Source organism: Dunckerocampus dactyliophorus, chromosome 1 (genome assembly GCF_027744805.1).
Source record: "Dunckerocampus dactyliophorus isolate RoL2022-P2 chromosome 1, RoL_Ddac_1.1, whole genome shotgun sequence".
In the NCBI taxonomy this organism is placed as follows: domain Eukaryota; kingdom Metazoa; phylum Chordata; class Actinopteri; order Syngnathiformes; family Syngnathidae; genus Dunckerocampus; species Dunckerocampus dactyliophorus.
Genome location: NC_072819.1, coordinates 8,858,395 through 8,872,384, shown reverse-complemented (window position 1 = coordinate 8,872,384; position 13,990 = coordinate 8,858,395). Strand labels below are relative to the sequence as shown.

At 42.7% G+C, this 13,990-nt stretch overlaps 1 protein-coding gene across 2 annotated transcripts in view; it reads right to left on the bottom strand.

The window, feature by feature from the left end:
- The window catches only part of nlgn4xa (neuroligin 4 X-linked a), a 132,702-nt gene that overhangs the window by 78,246 nt on the left and 40,466 nt on the right, over positions 1-13,990 (bottom strand). For both annotated transcript variants that reach the window (XM_054775984.1, XM_054775994.1), the window contains one exon: positions 5,866-6,018. In XM_054775984.1, the coding sequence (XP_054631959.1) occupies positions 5,866-6,018 (153 nt within the window). The remainder of the gene's footprint in view (positions 1-5,865; positions 6,019-13,990) is intronic.

Genomic DNA, 13,990 nt, shown 5'->3' with positions numbered 1-13,990 from the left:
GTTTTAACCACACATGAGGTAGTTCTCTCAAGTTTATAAAATTGCTGTCCAAACTACAGTACTAAACTAATGTATATCAGTTTCTTTAGGCTCTGTCAACGTGGGAACAATCCTGGGATTTTTTTTTGGCGGGGTGAAAAAAATTTGCGTCCACACTGTGCCGAATTAGTAAATAGTTGCATCCAGACGGGAAAGGATCACTGGTTGAAAACAACGTATTACACAAGGCACACCTACGTGTGACGCTGTAAACAGACACATAGACGGAATCACGTGACACACCAAACCTAGAGGAAAAAACGCATGTGCATAAGTCCGTCGTCTTCCGGTTTCCAAGGCTCATCCAGACTACTGTACAGTATGTGGAATTACTTCTACGAGTCATTTTGGAGAATAAGGCAACAAAATATCAGAAGAATGTCGACCGGGGTGAGTCATGTCCATGGAAATATTCAGGCATTTTCAAAGCACACTTCTTGTCATGTGACAGCGACGGAGAGGCGACGGGTCGGTAAAATAGCAGTTCGGCCGTCTACACAGAAACAACAAGCCACCGTTTTCAGATTTTCACATTCTGGAAGTCGTTTTAAAAAAAATAGCGTTTCAGGGCACCCAGAACGCCGTTTCTGTGTGGATGAAAGGTTGAAACGATAAAATACGTTGCCGTTTTAACCTGAAAACGTTTCTGAGTAGATAGCCCCTTAGACTTTTATTTTTCACATTTAAAAGAAAACAAACAAAACTTACATGACAGGTTACACTGCAGACCTGATTTGCATCTCTTACCAAAAATAAAGTGCACAGTGACGGGAAATGGCTGTTCATCCAGTGCCATGAAGTCCATCATTTTCTCGTAGTAGCTTGGCCTGCTGCCTGGCTAGCGTTGACTTTAGCATTAGCTTGATTGCTAGCTGTCAGTCTGGCATAGCAAAAGGGGACAGTGGCTGACTTTCAGACCTTAGCAGAGGTAGAGAAGATTGATATGTAATTGATATGTAAGGGTCGCAGGCACAGATCGGAGTCTTGTCGGAGACTTGTTGGTGTAAATATGTCCTCCTTTCCCTCCAGCTTTGTCTTCCCCAGCTAACACATAACGTAAAACGAATGTTAACCCTTGGTTGTCTCATTGTTAATTAGAACCAAATCAAGAAGTAATGTTTAGAGAATGTTCCCACTGGCTTACACAGCAACCTAACAAGGTCTAACGTTCCCTAAACATTGAGGGAACCTACCAACCAAAACGTTCTCCTGACGCTGCAGCTGTTACCTCCACACAACATTATGTTTGGTTCTTCTTCCTGTTTCAGTTCTTCTCTTGTGAATTTAATATTGTTCCGGTAACGGACCGATCCAAGTGTATACAGTACATGCAAGAGGATCTGGTTTTTAAACAAATACAGTGGTACAATCCGAAATGTATGGAAACCGAAGCATTTTTTTACGTTATAATAAATAGTGTAAACCCAGTTAAACAGTTCCAAACAGCCCAAAACACCCAACCAACCAATTATAAATGACGAATGTGCATGTACTTGCTCTTGAGCACTTTCCGTTCCTTTTGGTAATGCCTGGCAGCAAAAAAACACAGTGACTCAACTGTGTGTCAATTAAGTGGCGATAGAGCCCCAACGCATTGTGGCATCATGTGTGCATCATCACCATCCTGCAACATCCCTTTCTTCCTCTGTGGTATTCATATCTGCAGTCTCTCTCTCTCCTTTTCTCCTCTCCATGCTGCATACTTCTCACAGAACACCTTGGCTACCAGGCAACTAAATATAGGGAGTGGCGCAGACAAGCTTGGCCGTATAACGAATGGCAAGTAAAGCAGGGCGGTGCAGCGATAGCATTCGCACAGCAGTGCAACCGTGACAGAAAACTAAACCTCTCGCCTCCGCGATAAAAGATAAATGCCATGCAGTTACAGTGCAAAAAGGGTTATTGCATACTGTTAAATCAAATTATTCAATTTCTAGAATATGATATATTGAATATACACTACCCATGACTTGCAAGATCCTGCAAGCATTGTATGAAAATGGCACACAGCATGTGCAAGCGACATCAAATACCATGCAAATATGGCACCCGGGGGTTTTGAGCAGCATAGGGATGAGCAATCTGATTGAATGGGCTTTGACAAAATGCTTTGATATCAGTGTCTTTCTGTTTGTCCTTGATTTTTTTCTTGCTGTAAGTCCCCAATTAAATGGAAAATGAGTGTTTCTAAAAAACTTGCTCACCTGCTCCCATTTTAGTTCTTATAAAGTTAGAATCTGCTCATATGTGGGTACACAGAAGACGGACTGCAAGTAACTGACATTTCTCTAACACAGAGGTGCCCAAAGTGCGGCCTGGGGGCAATTTTTCGTTGATAGCTTGTTTTTATTGACCCACAACATATTCCAAAAATAAAACTGAGATATGTTTATATATATTTTACACTAAATTGCTTTTCTGTATGCGGCCACCCCTGCTCTAAGCATGGGAGCTCTATTTGGGACAACGGGCCATTCCATTCCATTTTCCTCTGCTTATCCGGGTCCGGGTCGCAGGGGCAGCAGTCTTAGTAGGGAAGCCCAGACTTCCCGGCGGAGGCCAACGTTCACCGGAAACAGGCTTGACTTACTGCTGGCCATGCGAACCAGGCTCCTGCTCTGGTTGTACAAGGACTGAATGGCACGTAGCAGCGCGCCACCAATCCCATACTCCCGGAGCACCCCCCACAGGACACCGCGAGGGACATGGTCAAATGCCTTTTCCAGGTCTACAAAGCACATGTAGACCGGTTGGGCAAACCGGTAGAGCTGGTCCACATTGCACCTCCTGTAGTCGAGGTTTGATTAACGGTCGTACCCTTCTCTCCATCACCCTGGAATAGACTTTCCCAGGGAGGCTGAGGAGTGTGATCCCCCTATAGTTGGAACACACCCTCCGGTCACCCTTCTTGAAAAGGGGGACCACCACCCCAGTCTGCCAATCCAGAGGTACTGTTCCCGACTTCCACACAATGTTGAAGAGACGTGTCAGCCAAGACAGTCCCTCAACATCCAGAGCCTTGAGGAATTCAGGGTGAAACTCGTCCACCCCCAGAGCTTTGCCACTGGGGAGCGTTTTGACTACCCCAGATACCTCAGCCACGGTGATGTAACTGTCCGCTTTCGTGTCCTCAGTCTCTGCTTCCTCTATGGAAGGTATGTCAGTGGCATTGAGAAGGGCCTCAAAGTATTCCTTCCACCGCCCAACTATATCCTCAGTCGAGGTCAGCAGGCCCCTGTCCCCACTGTAAACAGTGTGAACCAGGCACTGCTTCCCCTTTCTGACTCCTCCCACACCCGAGTTTTTGCCTCGACCACCGCCAAAGCCGCGTGCCGCTTGGCCTGCCGGTACCTGTCAGCTGTTTCAGGAGTCCCACAAGCCATCCATGTTCGATAGGACTCCTTCTTCCGCTTGACGGCAGCCCTGACCTCTGGTGTCCACCATCGGGTTCGGGTTTGCCGCCACGACTGGCACCGACCACCTTGCGGCCGCAGCTCCGATCGGCTGCCTCAGCAATGGAGGCACGGAATAGAGCCCATTCGGACTCAATATCCTCGTCCTCCCCCGGGATGCAGGCGGAGCTCTGCTGGAAGTGAGAGCTGAAGACTCGACGAACAGGAGACTCTGCCAAATGTTCCCAGCACACCCTCACTACACGTTTGGGTCTCCCGGGTCTGTCCGGCATCCTCCCCCGCCATCTAATCCAACTCATCACCAGGTGGTAATCAGTTGACAGCTCAGCCCCTCTCTTTGATCGCATGTCAAGAACATGCGGACGCAGGTCTGATGATACGACTACAAAGTCGATCATAGACCTGCGGCCTAGGGTGTCCTGGTGCCATGTGCACTTATAGACATCCTTATGTTCGAACATGGTGTTTGTGATGGACAAACTGTGGTTCGCACAGAAGTCCAACAACATCACGCCGCACGGGTTCAGATCGGGGAGGTCGTTCTTGGTTCTTGGGACATGGAATGTTACAACGGACCACTTACTTTAAAATTTTCCACGGACCCCCTTGCCAATTAAAAAACAACATTTAAAAAAAGATTTGATTATCGTAAAGCACCGTGTATAAACCGCCCTTTTTTTCCACCTCTAAGAAGCAAAAAATCGGGTTGCGGTTTATACACGATGACAGGTCTGTGACCAGACTCGGACTGAAAAATAATATCAGACAACGTTTCTACAACGCTTCAGCGGAAGATCACTCGTACTACAAGCCCGGTCACACCGCCTGAACTTTGCTGTAGCGTTCCTGGAGTGGTGAAAAAAATTAATCACTGCTCGTTCACCACCGTTTAACAGAAGTTGGACCCCGTTAAGGCAATGCCGTATCCGCTCGGCCACTGCTGATGGTCCCTCCTACCGCTCCGAAAGTTTTGAGCTGCACAAAATTTTACGAGCGGCCAATTTTCATCAAAGTTCATCGCCGCTCCAACAACGCCCAGTCAAAGTTTGGTGCCGCTAGACGCAAGTTCGTGGACGCTTGGGTCCGCTAGGCCAGAATTTGGCTCTAAATACGGGGAGAAATTGACCAGAAGCGCATTTGGGAAGCCGTCTGTGGGTCAGACAGTTGCTTTGACTTTAGCGCTCTCTGCTGTACAGTTGCTGAAAATGCTTGTGCATGCTTGAATAAACAGAGTTTATTCAAATTCACACTGAAGCAATGCATCATTATGTAATTCCATTGCAGATGATTTTTGAATTTGCTTAGTACCTTTACGCAAGTTGATTTGAGATGAAAGAGTTGGCAAGCATTTATGAACTAAAACATTTTTTTTCCCGCCGTGAGCCTGAAAATGGGGGTGCGGTTAATACACGGGTGTGGTTTATACACGGTGTTTTACGGTACTATATATTATTTGTGCTAGCTGCTATACGAATTGTTTATATTTCAAAAATGTCAACCTATACTCTAGACCTCTTTCATAGAAATGCACTTTGTATTTAAACTAACATTTCAAAGGCTACTTAATTGTTTCAACTTTACCATGAAGATACCATTACCAAATTTTCAGGACTATAAGTCACATTTTTTTTATAGTTTGGCTGTTCCTGCAACTTCTATATCCATATATATATACTGTATACAATTTAATATGTGCTGTCTTTTAGTTAAGTGGGGTGGTGGTTTGTTGGCAACAAATTCATTGAGTTAAATCATTGAGTTGAGCTTGTGACGTAGTTAGGCATACAAATTGAATGATACGGCGCGCACTGGATGCTTTTTTTGTTACGGTACACATTCTAATACATTTCTGCCTTGGAGAGTATGTGTCTTAATTCATCCAGGTAATGTCAGGGCATTGAATCAATCGCAACTGAATCAGTCTGGCGGTAATGTGCAACTCTAATGATATGATGATACCTGTGTGGATTGACAGCCGTGTACAGTGTACAGTAGCTGCTACGTCAGCCACTGACTAACTAAATACACATATATGATTGTGAGTGTATTTCAATTCATTTGTGAATGCACGATTATGAACTTGGGCTAGCATGGCAAAATGTTTTTTTTTAAGAGATGAAGAGCGAGCCACAAAGCAATAAAACCCAGCAATGACACGTCAGCATCTGTGAATAACACACGCTATTCCAGTATAAGTCACCAAATATTTGAAGATGTAATTGAAGACAGCTTAACAAGGGTGCTGTTCATCTGCTTGCATATACAGTAAATAGAAAATGTCCTTCACCACAATGATCAGCTCAATGGTGAAACAGTGAGAGTGAATTAGTCGTTAAATTGATCCTCCAATGTCACTTCAAGACTCAATCAGCCATAACTAAACTAATTAAAAGGTCCTCATTGGGGCACTCACCCAGAACCCCGAGACGATAGTTGATTGTGATGACAATGACGTTGCCGTAGCTCGACAGGATGCTGCCATCAATCATGTTGCCGGTACCCTCCATGAAGGAGCCACCATGAATGTAAACCATGACCGGCTTTAGCCCATTTTCGTCGTGGATATCTGCAAATAAGACATACATTCATTAAAAAAAAAAGCTTAGAATTTTTACTTTGACATTGACACCACTGATACATCGACACTGCTGCCCCATCACAGTTTGTACATAATTACTGTACTTGGCATGAAATAATTATAATTAAGCTGTTATGTCTATGGGAGTTTTGTCGAAGTTTGTTATGTCTGAGGGAGTTTTGTCTGAATTTATGTCTGGGGCGGTTATAGCTGAAGACATTTTTTCTGACTTATGTTTGAGGGAGTTTCCTTTGAGTCTGTTATGTCTGAGTTTGTTATATCTAAGGGACTTTCGGCTGAGTCTGTTATGTCCAAGGGAGTTTTGCCTGCTGCAGTTAGTTCTCAAGCCGTTTTTTCAATGGACGTTATGTAAGAGGGAGTTTCCTACGAGTCTGTTATGTCTGCGGGAGTTTCCTCCGAGTCTGTTATGTCTGCGGGAGTTTCTTCTCAGTCCGTTATGTCTGAGGTTGTTACAGTATGTCCAAGGGAATTTCGTTTGAGTTTATTATGTCTGATGTGGTTATATCTTAAGAGTTTTTTTCTGAGGCCGTTATGTCAGATGGCGTTTTCTCCGAGTCCCTTATGTCTGAGGGAGTTTCGTCTGAGTCTGTTATGTCCAAGGGAGTTGCGTCTGCAGCAGTTAGTTCTGAAGCCGTTTTTTCAGTAGCCGTTTTGTAACGTGGGAGTTTTCTCCGAGTCTGTTATGTCTGAGGGAGTATCTTCTGAGTCCGTGATGCCTGTGGTTGTTACAGTATGTCGAAGGGAGTTTCGTCTGACTTTGTTATGTCTGCTGCGGTTATTTCTGAAGCCGTTTTTTCTGATGCCAATTTTGTCTGAGGGAGATTCCTCTGAGTCCGTTATGTCTGAGGTTGTTACAGTATGTCCAATGGAGTTTCGTTTGAGTTTATTATGTCTGATGCGGTTACACCTGAAGCGTTTTTTTCTTAGGCCGTGTCAGATGGCGTTTCCTCCGAGTCCCGTATGTCTGGGGGAGTTTCGTCTGAGGGAGATTCTTCTGACTTCGTCATGCCTGAGGAAGTTATGTTCAACTGAGTTTTGTTTGGGGCCGTCATGTCAGATGGAGTTTCCTCAGAGTCCATTATGTCTGAGGGAGTTTCGTCTGAGGCCTTTATGCACAAGGAATTTTATCTGAGTCTATTAAGTCTGAGCCCGTTATGTGCAACGGAATTTCGTCTGAGGCCGTTATGCACAAGGAATTTTGTCTGAGTCATGTCTGATGCAGTTATTTCTGAAGGTCGTGTCTGAGGTCGTTATGTCTAAGGGACTTTCATCTGAGTCTGTTATGTCTGCTGTGGTTAGCTCTGAAGCCGTTTTTTCCGAGGCCCTTATGTCAGTGGGAGTTTCCCCTGAGTCTGTTATGTCTGAAGGAGTTTCTTCTGAGTCTGTTATGTCTGAGGATGTTATGTCCAAGGGAGTTTTGTTTCAGTTCATTATGTTTGAGTTCATTATGCCTGGTGCGGCTATATCTGAAGCGTTTTTTTTCTGAGCCCATTATGTCAGATGGCGTTTTTTTCCGAGTCCGTTATGTCTGAAGTAGTTCCGTTTGAGGCCTGTTATGTCTGAGTGAGTTTTGTCTGAGTCTCTTACGTCTGAGGCTGTTATGCCCAAGGAATTTTATCTGAGTCTGTTTTTGTCTGAGTCCGTCATGTCCAAGGGAATTTCACAGTCAGTTATATCTGATGCAGTTATTTCTGAAGCCGTTTTGTCTAACGTTGTTTTCTCTGAGGGAGTTTCGTCTGAGTCTATTATGTCTGAGGCCGTTATGTGCAAGGAAATTTCGTCTGGGTCCATTATGTCTGAGGGACTTTTGTCTACGTTTGTTACGTCTGAGGCCATGATGTCCAAGGGAGTTTCATTTGGGGCCATTATGTCTGATGCGTTTTTTTTAAGCCGTTTTGTCTGAGGCAGTTTATTCTGTGTCCATTACGTTCAAGGCCGTCATGCCTATGCATGCCTATGTGAGTTTCTTCTGAGTCCATTATGACTGAGGGAGTTTCGTCTGAGTCACTTATGTGCAAGGGAATCTGGTCTGAGTCACTTATGTGCAAGGGAATTTGGTCTGAGTCACTTATGAGCAAGGGAATTTGGTCTGAGTCTGTTATGTAAGATGCAGTTATTTCTGAAGCCGTCTTGTCTAATTCTGTTATGACTGAGGGATCATTTTCCCAAGAAATCTAGTATTCTGTTTGCCTTGTCATTATGGGGTACTGAGTGTTTATGTATGATTTAAAAAAAAAGACCTTTACAAAGCTGATGTTAAAACTATGACCAAAACCCCCAAAAGGTACAGAATATACCACAGAATTTATATCTGACTGCAGTTGAACAGCTTTCAAACAAGCACACTAATTATACAAACAAAGATACAACACAGAATGAGTCTGAAGAAAAACATTTGAGCCTTTTTTAGTTTACCATTTTAACATGACAACACGGGGATGCTTGAAATCATTCTGCAGACTGATAAGAATTCCCAATCGCTTTAAGCTGGCAATCTTGCCATCTGTCTCCTCTCCAGTTTGGCCCATTTGTTCCTGTTGTGTAATTTGCAGTTAAGGCAGTTGTGATTAAGACTGCTGATTAGTCAATATGTAGGTGGTGATTATAAACTCTTCTGCACTAAAGCAAGGTAGAAGGAGAACCTTGAAGGGGGCCATCACTTAACATCCATTGGAAGCATTTCACCGCGTACTGTAAAATAATCATTGGTTTTTTTGGCCTGAGGCTCCCCCTACAGGTGTGAAGTGTAATTTACTCTTAATCCACGATGCTGCATGGCTTCTGTCACGGTCAGAAGCCAAAGAAGCCAAGTTATATGCTATGGTTGTGATGTACTTTCTCGGTTCAGTACACATGAGTGAGGGACAGGAAGTGTGCCTTGTGTCACGCGTCTACAGTGCAGTATAGCCTTTGGCTAGCAGGAGTCATGGCTAGCGATAGTGCCAAGGAGAAGCCAGAGCCGAGAGAGTCCCTCAGTCTCTTGTTTGGGAACACTTGGCTTTTGATGTGAAATATGTAAACAGACAACAACAAAAAACGCTGAACCAGCGCTACTGCGCATGTGTACAACCTGTTTTCAGCGCTCAAGCCGTTCAACTCTGTGTTCCTTTTAAAGAAGAGTAGAGTCTTACATAAAAAATTACTGCATACCACACAGTCACAGTCAGGAGATCGGAAGACCTGGGTTCGAATCTCCGTTGTTCTCCGCACGTTCTCCCTATGCATGCGTGTATTTTGTCCGAGTGCTCCAGTTTCCTCCCACATTCCAAAAACATGCATGTTAGGTTTATTGGTATGAATGTGAGTGTGAATGGTTGTTTGTCTATATGTGTACCCCGCCTGTCGCCTGAAGTCAGCTGGGATAGGCTCCAGCATACCCCCGTGACCCTAATGAGGAGAAGCGGCATAGAAAATGGATGGATATTCATTGATGTGAAGACACTGATCGTGATTTCTCACAATAATATCAACAGTCCAGCGGGCGACTCAAGTGGTCCTTAGGGGCGACCTGACTCCTCCAGTAATCCCTCATCACTTTGTGCTTACAATTTTGTGGCTTCACTCTATTAAGTTTTTTCAATTATTTTTTCAATTTTTTCAAATATGAATTAATAAGTCATGCTGTTTTGTGGTTGAATATGTCCCATTATTAGTGAAAAATATGCACAATTAAGCCCATTTTGGGTTTTTTTTGCCTAAATTAATTTTTTTCAAGCATCAAAATGGATAAATTCCTGGGGAAGGAAAGGCTGTAGTACTTCATATATAGATAAAAAGAAACTTCATATATAGATAAAAGGTAAGAACACAAATGTTTTTCAGTTAATTAAAAAAAAGGGTATGTGACAAACATTTTTAACCGAAGTATTTTTTTGTTATCATTTGAATGAACAACCTGTATTAACATAAAAAAAACCTCCAAAGGCACTGACAAGACGCACTGAGTAGGCTAAAAACAATGCCAGATGGCGCCTTTCCGAGCCGAGGTGGGATGTCTTTGAGGTTCTTTTTAAAAAATGCAATTGCGTAGTTTGCTTTATATGGCAAACATGCTTTTTAAAAGCTCACTCAACTGAGCTACTAACTAGACAGTGTCTTGATTTCGGATGTGTCTGTAACATGATGTCGTGCAAATGTAGGTGAAAATATCAGGAATTTTTGGACGATCAAAGCATTTACAACTTTCCCAGTATTCGCATTGGTCAGGGGTGTCCAATTCAGAAAAATCCAAAAGATGCGGGGGAGCCACGTTAATAACCTTTGCTACACTAAAACCAAATTCTCAGGTTTTTGGTAAAAAAAAATTATTTTTCTTTTTTTTTTCTTTGAAAATAATCAGTTTTTGTGAGCTGTGTATCCAAAAAGTTTAATGCCTTATGAAATGATGTGGGTTTTTTTGCCATTTGCTGGGTATTTACCGTAGGTGACGAAACAAATTACAGTAATCCCTCGCCACTTTGCATTTTGAGGTTTGCGACTTCACTCTATCACGGGTTTTCAAAAATATATTAATTAATAAATCACCTATTATAAGTAAAAAAATATTCAAGCAAATGTTGAATTAATTTAAATTAATTAAGCATGTTCAAGCACAAAAATGAATTAAAATACAAATATAAGGCATTCAAAAGACGCATTCAAAGACGGTGTGATATTCTGTAGTATTTACACTGGTCACTAGGTGTCAGTACTGTTACTGTAATTTTGGGTGATAAACACAAGCACCAAGCACTTAATCGCCGGTACAACAGACTTTTGTTGCAGGATTGAATGATCTCACAACAGGCACAATAATCCCTTACTGCCAAAATAAAACTCAACTCTGAACCCCCCACATCACTTCCTGTCCACCTCCCAACTCAGCTGTCTTAGCACCAGAACGCATTTATAGCAACACACACAAGCACGAGTCTTATTTATGTCTTATTTTCTATTTTTATGTCTACTATATTGGGTAATGAGTGTAAAGGTAGGGGTGTTATTTCATGTCTACAGGGCTCTAATAATGTAAAAAAAACATGTTTAGAAGGTCGTAAACAGGTTTCCTGTGCTCGAACTAAATACAAAATTTATAAATAAGCAATCCTACTTCAAGGAAATTCACTTATCATGGTCAGGTCTGGAACCAATTAACCGTGATCAATGAGGAATTACAGTACATGTTTTACACTACAACCGATTAAACGATGACATTTACAATTTATTATGATACCCCTGTGAACATGTAAAAAATCTCGATCTTCGAAAAAGAAATGTAAACTATTACATGTGATTTTTTCTTATTATTTTTATTTCTTTTTATTTTTTAGATAAATGTATTTGTTGGAGAATTACCTGAAAGCAGATTTCTTTTTTTTTCCATATTTAATTTAAAAAGTCATAAAAGCGGTTCACACAACAGCTAATCAGGCTATTTTGTTCCCTTAGTGTACCAAAAATGAACAGAACCCTGTGACCTTACAACCGAGGTATGTCCCGCACCGTGAATACAGTGAACACGGTGAAGCCATTAGCCTGGTCGTCGAGTTGCGCGCTTCCATAGCTAAACACACTTTTGCGTCAAAGCACACAACTATGGTGCATTCAAGAACTGCAGAACGAAGTGAGAAATCTAAGTGCTTGACAAAAAAAACATCAGTGAAGCATAAAAACATGAACATGTAAAAATGGTGGGCTTTCTAACAGTGGTAACATGTACGCTGTGCATTTCACCCGTACTAACTCGTATCTATAAATCGTTATCGACTTATGGTGAATGAGATGTGTTTTATGCAGAAAAAACGGCGCAATTTTAAACATCAGCAAATTTGTGTGACCACGAATGCTGACTCACAAATGTTGTTGAGTTGTGATTGGTCGGCGCCATGTCAATTACATAATTTTGGACTGGACACACTTGTATCGGTTTTTAAAGGAAAACTTTTTTGGGAATTTTGCCCATCATCCACAACCCTTATGTGAAAATGAACACATATTTATTTTTATTTTCTGTGCATTCTGAAGAGAAAAAAACTGTTAGCACGAGAGCGCTAACAATGGACGTCATGGGAGACATTTCGACTGTAAAGCCCAGGTACATCCATGATCATATGAAATACTTACAGTATTTTGCCATATAGTGATAATTTTAAACATTACCGAAACTTCTTTCCTGAGCGCATTGGTGTCACATAGCCCGCAGATCTGAGCTAACGCTACTTTCGTCAACAACAGCAGCATAGGAAGAACATGTCTGTTTGCTATTACTAATCATGGCACACTGTGAGAGCCACCGCCGACTACTTTTGGACAAATGAGAATCCATAACCTTATCTTTTTTAGCCTGAATGTACGGAGGATGAGCTACAGGTTATCAGGTAAGACACCCCCCTCTCCCTAGGCAGAGAATAATGTTGCTGGGTCTCGGCAGATCCAGCTATAGTGAAACATTAAGGCATTCTCATAGCGTTATCATGTAGCACTAAAATAACAGTATAACAATGGCCGCTGTCATTGGGATGCCGACTGATGGGATGGCTGTATCTTTCAGCTAATGACTTGTGCTCCCCATTGAGCTGGTAAATTTAGCATAGTCCTCAGGTAAAAAATGCTGAGAGCAAACGAGCTTCTTGCTGTGTCTCCATAGCGATGTCGTCGGCTCTAAGTTGAGAACCAGTATCCGCTGCTTCAGTCTGTCCCGACATTTAGTTGGTAGCGTGTGGAATTTCAAAGAATTTCAACTTTTCGGCTTATTGCCACAACCTGCTCCAATACACACGTGAGGCATGATTTCTAACCTAGTGTTAAGTTTTCCAAACTCAGAAACGACACAGCAGCAGCTGTAGTTTTACCGCCCGGTAGTGGCTTGAAGCCAGAAAAATAGTTCTTTGTATTAGCTGCTGGAGTTTTTTTTTTTTAGGGCTGTGTAGTCCAAATAAGTGTGTCACGTTACTTGCATTGTTAGCTTCCACATGCTAACTGTTTCTCTTGCTTTACAATGCACAGAAAAGGGAAAGATACATGTGGTCAAGTTTCACATAAAGGATTGTGGATGATGGGCAAAATTCCCCCCAAAAAGTGAACTTTGCCTTTAACTTGACTGGAGGGATTTGCAAGATTTCATACCTGGAAGGACAGGAATGATATTTTATTGCCATTCTCTACGATATAAAGCAGTGGGGCACAAGAAAGCAACAGTGACAGGCTATTAATCACTGATGTGCTGTCGGTGAGTGCCTCTGCTTTACTAATGTCCCTGCATCTATTTTACATTCCCCAAGCAAGCGGGTGGCGTGGACAGCATGGAGCCTGGGGATGAGGTGCGGCAAGAACCAAACCCTAGCTTGACTCTCCTTCATTAGGCACACCATTGTACGTTACACACACAGTGTGCAGTGCTGCAGTCTCGCTCCTGTTTGTCATGTACATGTACTTGCACATTAGAAGAGGTCCAGCGGAGCGGTGTGGGCAGCAGAAACAACCTTGGAGCAGCAGACGCACGTAAAACAAGAATGATGCCATTAAGTTGTCATTGGCTCTAACTGATATGATGCTTGCTGCAGGCCGCCACAGTCTCTGAGGAAACCCATCAAACCAGGTCAGTTGTTCATTCGTCGAATTGACTGCAGCGTTTCCCCGACCATTATATTAGGGGAGGCGCCCAGATGGCCAGTTAGTTTTATTTTCTATACGGCCCAGGAGTCATTTAAGGACACATTTCCTACAGAACAGGTCTATACTTGTGTGGGGACAGGGGGGTAACGGTACCTGAAGTCGTCATGGGATTTTTCCATACAGAGCGTTCGGTTTGGCACAGATGCGTACCGCTTTCCCACACGGTTAGGCCTGTCACAATGATCAATAAAATCGATTAACCGCATGATAAATAAAAACGAACTCTGTAATTTTGCCAGCTGCAATAAATTGACATGTGCATGCGTGTTTGTTGCCGCCAGCGAGG